Below are 17,004 nucleotides of genomic sequence, written 5' to 3'. Positions count from 1 at the left end.
ATATAATATTTATTTTGAAAAAAGAATTCACGAGTTAATTTTTAATGAAATTTTTTAATATTAATTTGAATTCATATTATAATATTGAAATTAAAATCAAAGTTAATCCAACAAATTTGTACAATTCGTTATATATCTTGAAATCAAATTCAAATCATAGCTTATACCTACAAATAAGTTCTACTTGATCGAATTCAGAAATGTAAAGGATACGGCTGAATATGGTTGGTCCAATAATAAAGGATATATGATATATCATGGTGTTGTCTTGTTTAGATAGTTCGGTAACTTAGGAGGGTATGTATGAACAACACAAGTTGATGCAGATAGAAGGACGACAATATTACATGATTACAATATGATATAGTATATATATAATTTATGGATTCCTTGCAATCACGTGGCTTCTCTAGCCATTTTATTTAGCATATCCAGTGATATTAAGATCCAGAATTATAATACAACTAAAATCTGTGCACACTTATGGATGATCCAGCAAAGCCTCAGTTGGCTTTAGGTTCCAAATCTTGCAACCCACAAACCATATTTGCTGGCACTGCAACATCAATCATCTTAGGATATGCCAAGTTAAGATCTGCTGCACCAACAAAAACAGAGGAGAAATTAGAACCGGCAATCCGAAAAAACCCGAGGATGCTTTTTTTTTTTAATAATCTTTATAGACTGGATATATTGAGCATCAACTTACTTTCCATGATGTTTTTGAAAGTCTCCTGCAAAAAGGGTATTCAACAAATAACATAATCAGACATATTGATAGGACAAATTGAAACTAGTATTCTATGACCATAATAAAGAGTAATCTTCAATCAAATGCGTGAAGGTATTGAGATGTCATGCTTTTTCATGATTTCCTGTTTTACCATGGCGATGTTCATTGGAATAGTCCCATCCAAGAGAATCAAACCAATGCTCAGCAAGAAATGTTCAATGCATATGTAATTTTAATTACAGAAGTTATATGCAGCTTATACAAGTTCAAGATCATAAAAGACTTCATGGACAAAAGGAAACCCTTTCTTATCACTGAAATGAAAATAGGCACTCTTAATTTTCTATTGTCAAAAGTAGCAAGCCATTTTCCAAAGAAAAAATGAAGATGGATGGTTCCAGAAAGAATACCTCATCCTTTGTCAAGCGTGGATTATATAGCATCTCCTCCCCCACAGTGGTTACCTATAATCAATGAGGTTTATAAAATCAAGCAATCAATTATATATGTAAGAAATGATAGGAATAAAGTTTTATATCTTACTGAGAATCCTTTGTAGTCATGAGCTGGATATAGCAATGTCTCTTTCGGTAATGTAAAAATCTGGATCCATGAAACAAATAAGTCCATAATTTTTATTCAAAATTTGACAATTACAATAAAATTTTGAGAACTCAAAGAATGGGACCATAAAAAGTCCCCTGTCCTTACCTGTGAATGCACTGACTTGTAGAGTTGCTGTGAACTTCCACCCTGCAAAATGCGTTAATCAGTGCTAGTCAATGGCTGCTGAATGTGGGAGCATTAGAGAAAATTATGCATTAGAGAAAATTATCTTAAAAACTTAAGTATAACAAAAATCCTGGAAGACAGAAATATCCATGACAATGACATCCAGATGGAAAGAAATTGCCAGCATATAAGACCAGCATTTATGTACTCACGACTGAAAATCCGTTGCAAAAAGTATAGCCCTGATAGTTCAAACTTTTACTTCAAGGATGATTTAATTACTGATTAGTTTACCATGAGGCTTGTGAATGACAAACACTTTATGTGCAACCACAGTAACAAGGTAAGCACCGATAAGTAGTAGACTAGACAAATAGGTAACCAAGAGTTAGATATCTACGCATCGGTCCTATTGTTTGAAATACAAATAGGGCATGCAAATTAAATGCAAAAACAATCAATTATCGGTTCAAGAATCCCTTCCTGGGACACATATCAGTGGATAAATATACATTCCTAATCCAAACATCACATGGGGACATACAAAAATTTTAAAATGCATAAGAAAAGCCAAGATTGGTTTACATGCTTAACATTTTAATTTAGACTGCTCCTTTTGTATTAATGACATTAATATTAATTCGTTCCATTTTTTTGCGATTAGCTGCAATAACATTTTCAAGACATTATACCTGAAAATCTGTCCTCCCACATCCCCTTATCAACAGAGCATCTCCTGTGAAAGCCATCCTTGGCTGAGGTTGATCAGGTCCATCTCCCGTGACATAGGTAACACAACCCATTGTATGACCAGGAGTAGCACGAACCTGCAATTATTACCATATTATAGAAGATAGTACTGCAGTAGACCTAATGGTCATCATTCAATAATGCCCGTTAAACCACATTGGAAGTTAGGGTGTAATCAAAACAACAAACCAAATTACCAATTAAATAACAAAACCATTGGAATGCTGGTCATGGTTACCTACACAGTATACTCACATCTCTAACTCTATTTTCTTTTTCATCTTTTAGAAGCTTTTCTTCAAAAAAAAAAAAAACAAAGAATTCATAATGAACCAGCAATACGTAAACCACCGCAACATCATAGCTATATTCTCCCGAATTGTTTAAAAAGATCCATACAACGAAACTGACAGAACAAGTAGTTTTGCGTAGACGGGCCTACCTCAAGAAAGAGATCCCCAAAAGAGATCTTGTCACCAGGTTCAACAAAAACATCAGCCTTGGAACCACTGGCCTTTGAAATAACGGATTTGACACCAGGCACCTTGCCCTAAAAGGAACAATCACATTCATATACATCAATCTAAGAGACAATAACATCCCCTGAATGACTAGAACCTGAATTATCCAGTTCAACAGTCTCAAGTCTTAAGTAACAAAATTGACTGATAGTAGACTTTATTTCTCTAATAACCCCAAAAATATAGAGAACAGGGTAGAGTAAAAGTGAGAAAGGGAAAACCTTGATGAGGCCAGTTCCAGTAACATGATCAGCATGTACATGAGTGTTCATAGCATAAATAAGTTTCAACCCCAATTCTTTAACCAAATTTAAATCTCTATCAACAGTCCTGTCTACAGGGTCAATCAACTGCACACACCCATTTTCACCATATATCAAATACTAATAAAAAAAAAACCCCAAAAGCAAACAAAACCCAGATTTTATTTTCATTAAGAAAAAAAAAACACTTACAAGCGCTGGTTTATCCGGGTGGGAACAATCAGCAAGGAGGTAAGTATAAGTAGATGATTCTTTCTCGAACAACTGACGAAACAATAGCTTTGGAGGCGATTGAGATAACGTAGTAAAAGACGCCATTTGTGATGATTGTAGAGTAAAAGAGACGGTTTGCTTTGGAGAGAAACTGAAACAAAACGAAGAAGGAGATGAAGGAGAAGAATGGGGTATAATGAAAGGAGAAAATCGAGTAGCTGATCTTATGAAAGTACCCACGTTAAGCAGCATTGTCAATTCCGCTGAATGGGGTGGTTTGGGTTTGAGACTAATTTTAAAAATATAAAATGAGATCGAGGAAACGATCAAATCAAAGCTTTAATAAGCAAAATCTAGAAGATATCTTTCTAAGTGTTCATTTTTAATGTTATCCTTTGTTTGGTTTGCTGGTTTGGTGACTGGTGAGTGTATTGTCATTCTCTCGGCCGTTTGTCTATAAACATCACTCTCGCTATCTGCTCTTTCGCGGTTTGTTGAAGAAAAACGGTGGGCTCGTATCCGGCCCATGAACCGGTTTGGTTGAATTTAAATTCGGTTTATTTTATATTTAAAATTTAATAATATTTATATATAGTTATTTAAATCGGATTAATTAAAATTTAAAACCCCCACTAAGGAGACATATTTTTTATTATATTAATTATTTTAAATAGTTTTAGAGGAAAATATTTTTGATCATATACTATAACATGTCATGTTGGTGGATTATTAATAATTAACTAAATAATTCCTTTTATAACTATCAAAACTTTAAGATTTTTATTTTGAAATAACACACTTAAAATAATTATGTGACGGGATATATTTTTATTTGTTAGTTAATTGTTCATAGATCAAACTATTCGATTCAATCGATTCAATTTAAAATTAAAAAGTTAAACTAATTGTTTTTAACCTTTTTAAACTCGAGTAAATAAAATTTTTGTTCTTACAATGGAAATTTTGTGTGAAGTGAGCGAAGGAGATAGATTGGTGGAGTGTGATGCTGTTCAAGACTTATATGGGAAGGATCTCAGGGAAATGGTATATCATTGTTCAGTTTCACATTGTTTTTGATGGATTGGTGGATGGATTTGTTTATTAACACTTTAAATATTTAATGATAAAGGACTGGCATTTCTTTTTTGATTCCTCGTTGGTTAACCTTTTACTTGAGGAATTGGATAAACATAATTTGATGTTGAAAAGTAATGCTTATGGTGATGTTGAATATAAAAAAGACTGTACCCTGTAGCACAAAAGGTTTTTTTTTTTTTTGTTAATTATTAGAAGTTGGAGGTGCTCAAATATATTTCCGGATGTTCCAATAGTTTCTTGATATAATTTCAGTGAATTACTATAAAACAAATAAAACCCACTTCCACAAACATAAAATGTTACCCACAGAGAGGAGAGCTTCCAAGAGTTTGGGCATTGGGAAGTTGATCGGCTAACGGTTCTCATTTTGACAAGGCCGACGGGAACCTGAAGGCTTTTTACCTACTATGACAAGGTCGTTTCACATGCTTGGGAAGAGACATTACAATCTTCTCTAGGAACTCATTATGGGGCACAGATGGGAGGAAAACCAATGTGTTCCTTGCCCATCACCAAATGGATTACTCGGTTGGAGCCGGAATTGTCAACCAAAGGAGTTAACCATTTCATCAACCAGTACAATGAAGGGCAAGGGATGAAGGAGAAAGATTGTGGGGTACTTTTACCGCACAGGGAAGCATTCACATAAACGAGTAGATACCGAACAGAAAAGGAACTCTGTAGTGTTCAAAGTAGTGGGGAAAACTCAATTTGAAATCAATGCCTGTAAAAGTAAGATGACAAAGTTTAATGTTATAAAAAAGTATAATAAAATATATTACCTTCAAAACAAAGCATAAATATAAAGCACCCACAGTAATCTGCGTCTCCATTTGTGATTTCTGTTATAATGTGAAAGATTAGGGAAGCTACTGCTGAGAGCTGCTAAAACCTAGAAAACGATCAACAATTTTGGCAACAGAACCGGCCAAGCTGTCTGCAGCTTCTTGGGTGGAGGCTTCTGCATAAACACGAATGACATCCTCTGTACCTGATGGTCGTATGAAACACCGGCCTTTAGGGTACTTCGCTGCATTTTGTATGAGTTTTCAGAAATAGTTAATATACACGAAGCCTCGAAAGAGATTTAAGAGAAAAATATTCCCCCATAAAATAAGCCTAAGCATAAGCACCAAAACATGCATTGAGAAGAGATCAATGACAAAAATGTTACCAGTTTCAGCATCAATGGCTTCTTGAATGCCAGGGGGACTAATAGCTACAGTTTCGGCATTTGCTGTTGCAACGGCTGTTCTGTCTACAACTTTGACCTAGCACAAGCAATGGAAACATTAAATAGTTTGAGCATTGCTAATGTAAGACTACACAATAGCAGAGTTTACAAGAAAAACATTATAAAGAGGATGCAGCATGCGGAAATCAGTTGTATCAAAGATTTCCCCTTTTTTCTCATTCTCATGTAGTAAATCTAATATTATTAAGCTAATGTTGCATGCTTATACTAGCCAAACTCTAGTAGTTTTGGTTAGAAGCCCTCAAACTCAGCCTCTCTATTGAGGACGATATGAATCCTTTTCAATTTCAACAGACGTGAAGCATACTTTCTCCTTCATATAGAAAATCAAACGGTCCATCTCTTCAACGAGTTTTAAGATGTCTTAGGTGTAACGTACAAAAGAAAAGGTCTTAGTCAAAATATGGAAAACTAGCAAGAAAAGGTAGATATGATCCCTTCTATAGATGAGAAAGACTACCCTTGTTTCTTTTCCAAGAGTGATAAAGAAAACTGACCTTAAGTTGTCGACTAGGTAAATCCTGGTAAAGTTCATTCCATTTATGTATGGACCAACCCTTATGTTGCAAAATAACCTCAACCAAAAGCAAGCAACTCAAAGCATCTCCAACAGCTTGGTTGATCAATTTACTGACAGAGAGTAGTCTTAGAGCAGCTTTCTGTTGTTCGGATCCTGAGAAAAAAATGACAATAATACTCGATAAACTATAATAGATAATTCTTCTATAGAAAAGGACTTTATTCATAAATTACCTTCAGACGCCAAACCTAGTTCATTGTTCCTGGCCTCTAACCAAGACAACCAGGATTCAGAGAACAAGATAGTGCCATGACCATTGGCTTCGAAATAGATTCCAATATCAAACTGAGCAGCTTTCTCATGCAAGTGTTTTACCCCTGTAGGAGTAAAAATGACTTCCAAACCCGATTGTTTGAGATAATCAGTGGATGCTCCATTAGCATAAGCTGTCTGTATAACACCAAGTCGAGCATGATAACTATTATCAAGTTTTTCAGTGCCCTCCTTGGTCAGAATACTTAGTTGCTCCTTGATGAACAATGCAAACAAGGATAATATTTTGTCCCCGTCAACAAGATCAATTTTTCTGCTACTGCTAGTTGGGAGAGAAAAATATACAAGGCGATCAGCATCACCATCCAAACTTGCACACCTGAGAAACAATAGTTAAGAGCACAACCAGATTTCAAAACATACACTAGAAACATTATCATGGTAAAAAAGCTGTCAAATACCATCATGAATCAATTATCCAAACTAGTTGTTGTACTAGTTAATGAATGATCAAGTGTCTGGTTAGTAATCACTTCCTGAAGCATTGCTAACTAGACAGTTACCAAACCATCGAAAAATTGTTAATTATACACACTAGTTACAAAAAGAAAAGAATATCACAAATTTGTTACATGTTTAATGTGCCTTTAACCTTTGATCAACAATTCAGTGAGATGCAAGAATAATTAGCTTATAAACAGTTGATAACAGTAATTTACTCCCAAATCTGAAGAGATAGCACACCTTAATCCAACATCATTGGAACAAAATCCACGTGGAACAACCTTCTCTTTCTGTACGTAATCGGCACCAACCCCATCATTCAATAGACCCCCACCTTTACCAGTATTACGAACCTCGATAACTAAACTGGTTAACATACTTTTCAAAACTTCAAGTTTCTCTCCACCCACACCATCAGCCCCATCAACCACAACTGTGTTATCCATCTTGCTGCTTTTGGTTTCATTTGGGATCAAATCTACCAAGCACCTAAACAATAGTACATTACTGTAAGTAGTATAATTTCAAGCTAAAAAATGGCTACAAAAAACCCTGAAGCTTCAACTAACCTGAAGGAGCTTGAAATCTGTTCAAAATAGGCAGGTTCTGTCGCTTTCATGCCTTTATTCCTAGCACGAACCATCCAATGCAGCTGTGGGGTTGTTAAAATTCCTAAATCAAGAGCAATAGCTCCAAGAATTGAACTTATTCCCTAAAAAATGGACAGATATTAGCAAATGATAGATGCATTTAACATCACAATGAAAATTATCAAAGTTTCAGCAATCCCCTGTTGATTGAAAAAAGTGTACCTGCTTTGCAGCTTCAAGGAGGGATTCTCCGCTAGGCCGGGTGTCTCTTCCTAACAATATCTCTGCAGATTGCACTCCATCTAATGGAATTTTTTCCTTCTCTACAAATTCTGTTATGAGCTGTTGTATGAACAAACAATTGATAAGTATAATATTCATTTCTAGTCACATTTAACATAGAATTTAAATCCGCTCTTCAAACTCACCATCCCTTTCCTAAAAATCCCTCTCCATTTATATCAAATACACAACAACACTAAAATTTAGCATACTTTTTGAGCTTAAACAAAACTATTACACCTTCAGTTCACTACTGCTCATCAAACAAACATAAACTATAGTATCAAAACGATTGTTGCTTTCTCAACTGACCTTGTCTCAGTGGTAAGGTGATAAAGCAAATAAAACGCGCATCCAAAAACATAAAGAAGAGGCTACTCACTGAGAGTAAGGCTTCAGGAGTTTGGGCACTGGCAAGTTGATCAGCAAAAGGTTCCCATTCTTGAGTGAGCATTCCACCACTTGGATCAACAATTTTGACTCCATTGTCAGTAACTTTATTGTGTGAAGCTGTGATCATCAATCCAACAACTGATTGGGTTTTGAGTGATCTTAAAGCAGCCAATATCCCAACTCTGTGAACTGTTGATTTAAGGATCGATGCATCTGCCCTGAACCCTGCTGTCCCATATGATAGCTTCACTCCTATAAAAAACCAAAAAAGTAATATAAAAAAGTTAATTGTTTTTGTTAGCAACAAAATTGAAAAGAAGTATCTTTTGGTTTTTGAAGGAAAGGAAAGACCTTGAGGAGGAAAGAAGAGTGAAGATGAGTGGAGAAGAAGTAAGCGTTGTTCCTCTTTCATGGTGTCAATGTATCAAACTCCTGGGGTTGATCAAATTTATACCAGAAAAACAAAATTAATTCACCATTAAGTTGAAGTGTATATGAGAGCAAGCAATCAACTCTTTAAGGGAAAAAGAAAAAACAATGAACTCTTTTATTTACCAGGAGAAGAAACCCAGAAATTTTTAACTTTTTTTCAGCTCATAACATTTAAACCGAAAAACGATAGCAAACAATATTCAACAAGAATTTCAAATTTTAAATTAAAAAGCAGAGTACTCACCTGGTTCACTGAGGAGACGCTGAGTTTCCTGTTTAGATCAAAGATTAAGAAGAAAGAATTAAGCAATAAACATTTAGAAAATTCACGCAAACAAACTAACAAGACTGAAACTAATTTGCAGAAGTTTTGGATTCATTAAAACCCAAACCAATTCAGTCACCAAATCAAACTCCAGAAACCCAGAAAGAAGAACACACAAAATTAAACCAAAAAAAAAAATCTTCTAAGAAGTAACCGAAAAGGATCAAAGTGAGATCGAAAGGGACCTGAATGTTTTTTTCGAACGAGATTACTAGTATATATATTATTTTTTTATATTTATACATAAACATTATGTTAAGTAATTTCCTTTTAATATTATTTTTAACGCATTAAATAATTTCCTTTTTATTTTACTTTTTCTCGCGTGGCGGGCATAGTACTAATATATACACAAAAGATTCTTATTTTCTTTTTCTCTCAATTTCTAAATCCCAAAAACCCTCTCTTTTTTTTCTTGCAATCGATCTCGCCAATGGCCAACAGTAATCTCCCTCGAAGAATCATAAAGGTTCCTTTTTCGGTCTCACTCTGATCCTTCTCGGTTTCTTCATGAGAAGCCTCATAATTTTTGTGTTCTTTTTTCTGGGTTTCTAGAGTTTGATCTGGTAGCTGAATTGTTTTGGGTTTTAATGAATCAAAAGCTTCAGCAAATTATTTTAAGTGTTCTTAGTTTGTTTCTGTGAATTTTGTAAATGTTTCATGCTTAATTTTTGTTTCTTAATCTTTGATCTAAACAGGAAACTCAGCGTCTCCTCAGTGAACCTGGTAAATGCTATGCTCTCTTTTTTTCTTGTTGAATTTTCTGGGTTTCTTTTCCTGGTAAATAAAAGAGTTTATTGTTTTTTCCCCCTTAAATACAGCGCCTGGAATTAATGCCTCACCATCAGAGGATAATATGCGATATTTTAATGTGATGATCCTTGGTCCAACACAATCTCCATATGAAGGTAGTTGATTTTCTTTTTAATCTGATGGTTGCTGATACTTTTCATTGTGTTAGAACTGTAAAATTTTAGAAGCTATTGTATAATAGTTCGGTCTCAGCTGATTTAATACATAAAGATTGACACCATAGCCAATTTTTAGTCATTAAAATAACCTCCATATGCTTAAAGTTTGCTTCTTTTTTTATTTTCTTTTGAGAAAATGATTATGCAGCGTTTATATTACTTCATTTCCATCTTTTAAAGATAAAGAAAGGGACCCGTGTTTTCTGTGTTGAAATTTAAGGCCAATTAGCATGCTTTGTAATATCTCATCACCTTTTTATCATTTTCCATTATGTATGGAATATGATGAATTTTCTTGTTTGGGTTATTTGTTTAGGAGGGGTTTTCAAGTTGGAACTATTTTTGCCCGAAGAATATCCCATGGCAGCTCCCAAGGTAATCAACGTTGACTTATTCTTCAAGTATGACCTTCATGTTTTTTTGCATATGTTGGGATATGCTCGATTGATGTTCCTTTGATATACAATATTGATCGACTTCATCTGAAAATGTTATATATTGGATTTTAATATGAATTAGGGATGCACTAGTTTGCATGTAGAGAACGTTGTTTTATCGGTTCCAGTAGTTTCAGGTTCAACAGAATTTCTCTTTTACTTTATTGGTATGGCAAATATGTATGATTCTCCTTTCAACATGGTGAAGTTTTGGTTCTATATCATTATTTGCTTTTAATGACATTTGAGAGGAAAATATTAATTGGAAATGAACATTTAATAGTATGTTATATGCACTGGCTTTTCAAACTGCTTGTTCTTACGTTTACTAGTATGGTGATTGACTTGTTTGTTTCTCAGAATTTTTTCATCTTCCATTGGTTTTGCCCTTTTTGGTATGTTCTGTATTTTTATCCACCTGAACAAATTTGGTATAACAGGTCCGGTTTCTTACAAAGATATATCATCCTAACATCGATAAGGTCAGCTCTACCTGTTCCTTCTTTTGTCCTTGTTTTATGGTGTTAAAGATGTATTTTGTTGGCTTCTAAGGATTGAGCTTTCTTGCAGCTTGGAAGAATATGCCTCGATATTCTTAAAGACAAATGGAGTCCGGCTCTCCAGATTCGAACTGTACTTTTGAGGTATTATAAGTTTTTGTGCAACGTAACCCTATTTATGTAGCTTCTGTTCTGCATGAAAGACTTCACTGCTTTTTCGTATGTACATATTAATACTTGGAAAGAGGTTTCATTAATGTCTGGGTTGAAGATGTTATTTAAGTTATTGCGGTATCTTAATCAAGTTTTAGGTTAATACTGAAATTATTATCGTTATTGCTAGCATTCAAGCACTCTTGAGTGCTCCTAATCCTGATGATCCACTCTCGGAAAACATTGCTAAGCACTGGAAAACAAACGAGGCCGAAGCCGTCGAGACAGGTAAAACCCTGTGGTTGCAATCTTAGATGACTACTAGAATCAAAGATGATATGCCATGCTTCTTACTATTGATGTTCTTGGTTTCCTTAACTATTTGCAGCTAAGGAATGGACCCGTTTGTATGCGAACAGTGCATAATACGATTGGTGGAAATGTTAGCTCTCTTGAAATAACATTTTTATGCAACATAATGCGGAAATTCAGAAGAATTAATGTTTGAAGGAGTCTGATAGTAGCAAAGCTTCCGGTTGCAACCTGTTATAAATCATTTCGGTTTCGAGCTGGGAGCAAGTACAGTCTCATCTCTGAGCTTGTAAGATAATATATACATTGTTCTCCAAAACTCTGAAATGCTCAAACTAAGGGATTATTCTCAAATGTAGCAAAATGTTTAAACGACATAATTAAATCTAATTGTTATTTCATTAAATTTTGATGACTAAAGTAGGTGATTAATTTTATTTCAATTTATCTCGTTGGAATATTCGGAAACCCATGTGTTAGGGACAATATTTGGCAAGTTTTACCAACTTTTATTTTAATTTATCTTGTATTTTGGATGTAAAAATATGCAGTCATCCTTGCTTAAAATCAAAATCAGTTATTAACGCCCAATTTTGACATATGATTGACAATTAAATTATGAATTTTAAATTAAAATAAATAAATAAAATAACTTGAATAGAAGTTTTAAAAACCATCAAGTTGTACAAACTGTTTTCATTTTGGAACTCTACAAAGATGATGTGCTGTATATAACAAATATGAGAAATCAAACAAAGGAGATTTTTACAGGGAACACGTATAAATGTATTATGTATTGCTTATCCATCTAAAACTCTATATTGCTGGACCATACCCACTGTTCTTCAAAACTCTTTCAAAGTCTTCTATTATGGATGCACATACAAACACTGAACCTAAACTTTGGTATCTGTTTGAGGAGTGTCTTCTACCTTTTTCCCACTCTCCGAAGGATTTGGTTTCAAGGGTGGTTCATTCGTTCCATTACTGAGCTTAATGGGATTGTTCACATCTTCGTCATCTATGTTGCTCGTTCCATTACCGAGCTTAATGGGATTGTTCACATCTTCGTCATCTATGCTGTTGTGTCCTTCAACGCTTGTTTTCTCTACTTGTTCCTTAACATTTGTTTCAGGGTTCAACTGGTAGTTTGAATCTGTCAAAATGACATGCTCCTGAGTATCGTCGTTGCCGATGGAGCCGGGCATGTGATTCGAAAGAATTGGTATTCCCTTGACTCCGGGGGATGACAAAGATTCATCATCATCGGAGGAGTCGTCAGATTCTATTGGAAACTCTTGTTCTTCCACAGATGATAGATTGCGTGATTTTTTCGACCCTTTACGAGAAAGAACATGTTTTATGCTACGAGCAGATTTCTCGGCATGTTTTAGAATACTCTTCGCCATGTCTTTCATCTTTCCAGGGCTTTCTGCTCCAGGACTCGAGCTTCCTTCGTTTGAGACCTTATCAGCCGAAAGATTGTCATCGACTACAAACTTCACCAAAATCTCCTTGTCATTAACTGCTCGGAGGTTTTCATGGGGAGATGGAACTTCTCCGAGGTTGCCTGAGTGACCCTCGTTCTTGGGACTCCTATGAAATACAGAACCGATCTTCCGTAAACCCTGCTTAACTCTGTTGACTCGATTCTTAGGATTATGGTTTTCCTCGGCGCTGCTGTCATCACTTTTAGAGGATCCAGATGCAGCTGAGATGGTGCTGCCAAATGAACTATTAGGCACTTTATGAACCTGTGTCTCAAGGCTTCTACCCTTCCCTTTCCTAGGTTCCCAAGTTTGTGACACTTCACTTCCGGGGTGGTGGACCCATATCCCAGTTTCTTCTTGTCCTTCAACATCTATCGGTTCTAAATGATCCGGCAGGGTTGGAGATTTCTTTGAAGATGTAGGCGAGAATAAACCATTATTCACATCTATATTTGCAAATGAGTTTTGTATATCTTCCGTGTTTAAGGCTTCCTCGTCAAAAGCATCAACTGCAGCAGCATCACTTACCTGCGTAAACTGTCCACACATCCTTTTTAAGTTTCTCGGCACATTTTAACTCATAATCATAATTAGCACGCAAGGTTACAATTTAAAACTTTCCAAGTTTATTGTGGATCATAGAATAAATTACCTTAGCGTTCTCTTCGAGAACAGTTATTGCGAGATGCAGTCTTCCCATTTTAATATTTTGAAGAGGCAACCACATGTCATGTCTCTGGCCACCCCGAAGTTCAGTAATATTTACCGAGCACTTACTGTAAACACAGCAAATCAGTACACCATTTGAGAGTCTTAAACAAGTCATAAGGAATTTGAAAAACAAATAGTGGTGTCATATATCACGGATCAAAAACATCTAAAAGGGCACTATTTCTAAGATGAGCTAATGCATATTGGAAAGGGTTGTCAACATAGTGCACAAACTGAAAATGCAGTGGCGCTCAAAAAGCAAAATAGGCATAAACGAAAAGAAATTTTGTTTGAAGGTTTCAAACATGATCATGCAATATGGTTATTTTAGAGATTCAGAGACAAACCCAAGGCTATCATCATATAAATGGTCTTTGTCACGAACTTCAATAATCAGTACGTTAGGTGCCTCCCAGGAGCAGATGGGAATCATAAATTCCTCGTGCCATTTCGGAGACAAAGTTTTCTTGTGCGTCTTAGTCCTGAATCTATATGGGCCAAGTGTCCCTTTCACATATGGATCAGCCAATCCTGAAAATTTTATATCCAATCAATGACCATAAAACCATGCATTTTACATGATGGAAAAAGTAAGATAATGGATTTAAAACTGACCATTTAAATCTGAAGGTTTCATGTCAGATCCTTCAATAACTTCAACCTTGGCATGAGCAATAGGTTGCTTCTCATCGACAGAAAACCAGTTTTCTGTCGAACAGAACCAACAAAAAGGTGAATGAGAAAAATTGGCTCGTGGAAACAGCTGAACTGGTAGTGAGTTAATGACCCGAAACGAGCTATAAGTAAAATATAAGAGCAACAAAATACTGGAAAATAATGAAAAAATCACCTGGAATGGGTGAAGCAAACTTCTCAACATCCACAACCAGCATATTGGGCTGCAAAATAAACAAATATTTGGAGCTAAAGTTCGATAGAGAAGCAAGTTGCCGGTAACTTAAACCTGTAAGTGCATTCTAAAACTACAATATGCATTTGTGGAATATAAGATGGAATTTATGCCATGGTATAGCAAACAGAGTTAAGGAAAACTAACCTCAACAAGTGTCTGCTCAAATGCTATCGAGAGAAGCTTGTCCTACGCAAGCAAAAGAGGATACACAATAAGATTGAGAGGAAGGAAAAGAAGATAAAATATAAGTTGAATATTTATTTCAGGAAAAAGAGTTATTACAAGCCATCCAGCAATCCCTGGAAGTTCCGTAACATCAAGTCCATGCGTAAAGATAGGTTTCACAGTCATCTGGAAATATGGAGGCTCAGCAAAGCATACTCGCAGACGACCAATGAAAGGCCACTTCCGGATAAACTTCACCCCAACCAAAACCTGAAACACGGAGTAAATGCCAGTTAATTACAGTAAGTCAATAAAGTTGAGAATTTGCAGGGGGCAGGATGGGGCCCGAACTATGCGATGCCATGCAAATTCCTCCGATTAACAACTGCTTAGGACTGACTACAAACTCTTTTAATGTGCAAATTGAATATAGCTAATAATACCATTCCACTTTTATTAATACCTTTCCTTCAACATGCATGCCTGTTACATGCAACTTTGCCCACATCCCAAATCCCAGTCTTTTCCGTAGTTTCACAGCAAGAATCGCACTCATGTCATCAGCAGTGAGAAAATTCATTCCCAACTCCAGTACCTGCAACGAGAAATTGAAAGTTCTATCATCCGCAAAATTGAAACAAGAAATCATAGCCAACAGAGAGGAGTTAGGGAGAAGGTATACCAAGTGGTCATCATCAGAGCATTCACGAAGAACTCTCACCTCCGTGATCAAAGGTGGATTTCTTCCCAAATATAAATGCTGAACCACAGCTCTCTTCTGCAGGTATAGCAGCATTTCAGTCGAACACACCCAAAATGGATCAAAAAATAATCATCTGATGGTCATTAAAGAGTAACTTCATAGGAGCTAATGCAAGTCTTGAAAAAGTACAAATTGTTCATAATTCTTGCACTAAATTGAACATTTTACTAAATCAGAATCTTTATGTACTAATTTTCCAGAGAAAGCCAATAAAACAGTAGTACTAAGAGAAGCAAAATTCATACAGCAGTCCAAGGTTTGTACTTAGCCAAGAACCAAGGTATGATGGGAAGCAGAATCTTCTGTGATGCAATCTGTTCCATACAAATAGGCCATATTTTTTCAACAGCATGGTTTAGCCACCGAACAGATTCGGAATCCGAAAGTACCTAATGAAAAAGGCCAACAAAGCATTAAAGGTACAGACTTTACAAGATCAGAATTCAAAATTAAGATTCTAAAACTTCAATCTGCCTATATTTACTACACAAAGAGAATAAAACAACATAAAAAGCTGCAAAGCATATGCTTTTTCTTGTTTTCATAAAAAGGTTGATTCTAAACATTTCTCTCAAACATCCAAAAGACTAAAATTGACCGCAAAAAAAGTAACCATTTGAACCAAATAAAGAAAGCTAAAACATCCATTAAAGAAGAAAAAAGATCTGGTACAGTAGAACACAAGAAAAACTATAAGTATCAGAATTAAAATTACCCAGAAGGAAAAATACATCCAAAATGATTGATAAATAATACAATAACAATCAGCATAAATCAATATTTTTTATGAACTTAAAAGTAAAGCAAAAAAAAAAAAAAAGAATTTGGAGAATCACCCTTCTCCTAAATTGTTGCCGTTTTTCCTCGAACTCCAATTTCTTCCTCAATCTCGCCACATACCTTTCATGAACCTTTGATGAACAAAGACATAAAAGGAATTTTTGTAACAAAGCAATAAAAAAAGTTCAATCCACGTTCAAAAATAAAGAAAAAAAGATTCATTTTTATTCTCAGAAGAAGATGAATGAATTACCAAATAGAGGTAGATGAGAGACACGAAATAAGCAACTGGATGGCAAAGATTGAATTGAGAAAGCGTCCAAAGCAGGAACAAAACTAATCCAACATGAAGCATTATTGAAATCTCCATCAAACCCATTTCTAAAACTATTAAAAGAGAAAAACAAACCCCCACTTCAACAAAAATCACAACATTTCACTCCTTTTCTCCATAACCCAAAATCACTATCGTTAAGGAATTAAAAAAGGAACTTTCATAGAGATTTTCTTCAAAAAAAAGAAAGAAAAAAGAATCTGAACCAAAGACTTGAATTTCAAAAGAGTCTGCTTTGTCTGAAATGAATGCGTAAATCTTGAATGACAGTTAGATTACACTAAGCAAAACTTTCTTCTTATATACAATTGATCAGAGTTGTTTTTCTTTTTAATTTAATTAAATATTAAGTAATTATATTTAATTAAAAAAATCGTTTTGAGTATGGTGATGGAGTTTGACTGATTTCCTTATAGGAAAACGCTACCGTATTACCGAAGCAAACTAAACTAATTGCATTTTTGGTTGGGAAATGTAAAAAGTATTTGGGGAAACGTAATCTTTTATTTTTATTTTACTTTTGTGGGATAAAATGTTGGGAGCTAATATTTTATTTTTTACTTTAGAATAATTAAATATTTACAAATTTTG

The 17,004-nt window shown here is 35.0% G+C and overlaps 4 protein-coding genes across 7 annotated transcripts; 1 reads left to right on the top strand and 3 right to left on the bottom strand.

Annotated features, from left to right (window-relative positions):
• Positions 1-302: 302 nt before the first annotated feature.
• LOC105776331 (persulfide dioxygenase ETHE1 homolog, mitochondrial) lies at positions 303-3,642 on the bottom strand. 4 transcript variants are annotated; one of them, XM_052629893.1, is made up of 10 exons: positions 3,453-3,640; positions 3,192-3,363; positions 2,958-3,086; positions 2,658-2,765; positions 2,158-2,292; positions 1,445-1,486; positions 1,277-1,336; positions 1,144-1,197; positions 710-734; positions 303-598 (listed from the first exon to the last, which is right to left on the bottom strand). In XM_052629893.1, exons 2-10 carry the CDS (start codon positions 3,315-3,317, stop codon positions 504-506), a joined length of 774 nt encoding a protein of 257 aa, XP_052485853.1. In that variant the 5' UTR covers positions 3,318-3,363; positions 3,453-3,640; the 3' UTR covers positions 303-503. The 4 variants fall into 4 exon arrangements, with proteins under 4 accessions (XP_052485853.1, XP_052485848.1, XP_012454378.1 ...); XM_052629888.1 differs by having other exon boundaries at positions 3,192-3,641; XM_012598924.2 differs by having other exon boundaries at positions 303-595; positions 3,192-3,640.
• An 820-nt stretch (positions 3,643-4,462) lies between these two features.
• Positions 4,463-9,187, bottom strand: LOC105776316 (phosphoacetylglucosamine mutase). Its single transcript, XM_012598915.2, has 12 exons — positions 9,070-9,187; positions 8,804-8,831; positions 8,479-8,559; positions 8,117-8,379; positions 7,675-7,794; positions 7,432-7,574; positions 7,103-7,351; positions 6,319-6,737; positions 6,063-6,238; positions 5,485-5,581; positions 5,126-5,340; positions 4,463-5,034 (listed from the first exon to the last, which is right to left on the bottom strand). Exons 3-11 carry the CDS (start codon positions 8,537-8,539, stop codon positions 5,180-5,182), a joined length of 1,689 nt encoding a protein of 562 aa, XP_012454369.1. The 5' UTR covers positions 8,540-8,559; positions 8,804-8,831; positions 9,070-9,187; the 3' UTR covers positions 4,463-5,034; positions 5,126-5,179.
• A 3-nt stretch (positions 9,188-9,190) lies between these two features.
• Positions 9,191-11,663, top strand: LOC105776346 (ubiquitin-conjugating enzyme E2 36). Its single transcript, XM_012598948.2, has 8 exons — positions 9,191-9,353; positions 9,583-9,610; positions 9,706-9,792; positions 10,172-10,230; positions 10,733-10,774; positions 10,863-10,936; positions 11,136-11,233; positions 11,334-11,663. The coding sequence occupies exons 1-8, from the start codon at positions 9,318-9,320 to the stop codon at positions 11,369-11,371; spliced, it is 462 nt and encodes a 153-aa protein (XP_012454402.1). The 5' UTR covers positions 9,191-9,317; the 3' UTR covers positions 11,372-11,663.
• Positions 11,664-11,861: 198 nt separating this feature from the next.
• Positions 11,862-16,700, bottom strand: LOC105776306 (C2 domain-containing protein At1g53590). The gene is made up of 12 exons (XM_012598890.2): positions 16,333-16,700; positions 16,136-16,210; positions 15,545-15,688; positions 15,219-15,314; positions 15,000-15,131; positions 14,654-14,806; positions 14,516-14,557; positions 14,309-14,357; positions 14,074-14,166; positions 13,806-13,989; positions 13,400-13,523; positions 11,862-13,284 (listed from the first exon to the last, which is right to left on the bottom strand). The coding sequence occupies exons 1-12, from the start codon at positions 16,456-16,458 to the stop codon at positions 12,154-12,156; spliced, it is 2,349 nt and encodes a 782-aa protein (XP_012454344.1). The 5' UTR covers positions 16,459-16,700; the 3' UTR covers positions 11,862-12,153.
• Between the last annotated feature and the right edge of the window lie 304 nt (positions 16,701-17,004).

The sequence above is a fragment of the Gossypium raimondii genome, chromosome 1 (genome assembly GCF_025698545.1).
Source record: "Gossypium raimondii isolate GPD5lz chromosome 1, ASM2569854v1, whole genome shotgun sequence".
Lineage (NCBI taxonomy): Eukaryota > Viridiplantae > Streptophyta > Magnoliopsida > Malvales > Malvaceae > Gossypium > Gossypium raimondii.
The sequence above is the reverse complement of the archived record's forward strand: the minus strand, read 5'-3'. Positions and strand labels throughout refer to the sequence as shown.

Excerpts from the sequence above, each read along its gene's own strand:
- LOC105776306 (XM_012598890.2), bottom strand. The coding sequence starts at position 16,458 with ATGGGTTTGATGGAGATTTCAATAATGCTTCATGTTGGATTAGTTTTG. Across the intron at positions 15,132-15,218 it reads GCTCTGATGATGACCACTTG|GTACTGGAGTTGGGAATGAA; the intron begins GTATACCTTCTC and ends TTCTCGTTGCAG. Across the intron at positions 14,167-14,308 it reads GTTTGCTTCACCCATTCCAG|AAAACTGGTTTTCTGTCGAT; the intron begins GTGATTTTTTCA and ends TCTGTTCGACAG.
- LOC105776331 (XM_052629888.1), bottom strand. The coding sequence starts at position 3,464 with ATGCTGCTTAACGTGGGTACTTTCATAAGATCAGCTACTCGATTTTCT. Across the intron at positions 2,766-2,957 it reads CTGGAACTGGCCTCATCAAG|GGCAAGGTGCCTGGTGTCAA; the intron begins GTTTTCCCTTTC and ends TGTTCCTTTTAG. Across the intron at positions 735-1,143 it reads CACGCTTGACAAAGGATGAG|GAGACTTTCAAAAACATCAT; the intron begins GTATTCTTTCTG and ends CCCTTTTTGCAG.
- LOC105776316 (XM_012598915.2), bottom strand. The coding sequence starts at position 8,539 with ATGAAAGAGGAACAACGCTTACTTCTTCTCCACTCATCTTCACTCTTC. Across the intron at positions 6,738-7,102 it reads TCCAATGATGTTGGATTAAG|GTGTGCAAGTTTGGATGGTG; the intron begins GTGTGCTATCTC and ends ATTGTTTCTCAG. Across the intron at positions 6,239-6,318 it reads ACTAGGTTTGGCGTCTGAAG|GATCCGAACAACAGAAAGCT; the intron begins GTAATTTATGAA and ends TTTTTTTCTCAG.
- LOC105776346 (XM_012598948.2), top strand. The coding sequence starts at position 9,318 with ATGGCCAACAGTAATCTCCCTCGAAGAATCATAAAG. Across the intron at positions 10,231-10,732 it reads ATCCCATGGCAGCTCCCAAG|GTCCGGTTTCTTACAAAGAT; the intron begins GTAATCAACGTT and ends TTGGTATAACAG. Across the intron at positions 10,775-10,862 it reads ATCATCCTAACATCGATAAG|CTTGGAAGAATATGCCTCGA; the intron begins GTCAGCTCTACC and ends GCTTTCTTGCAG.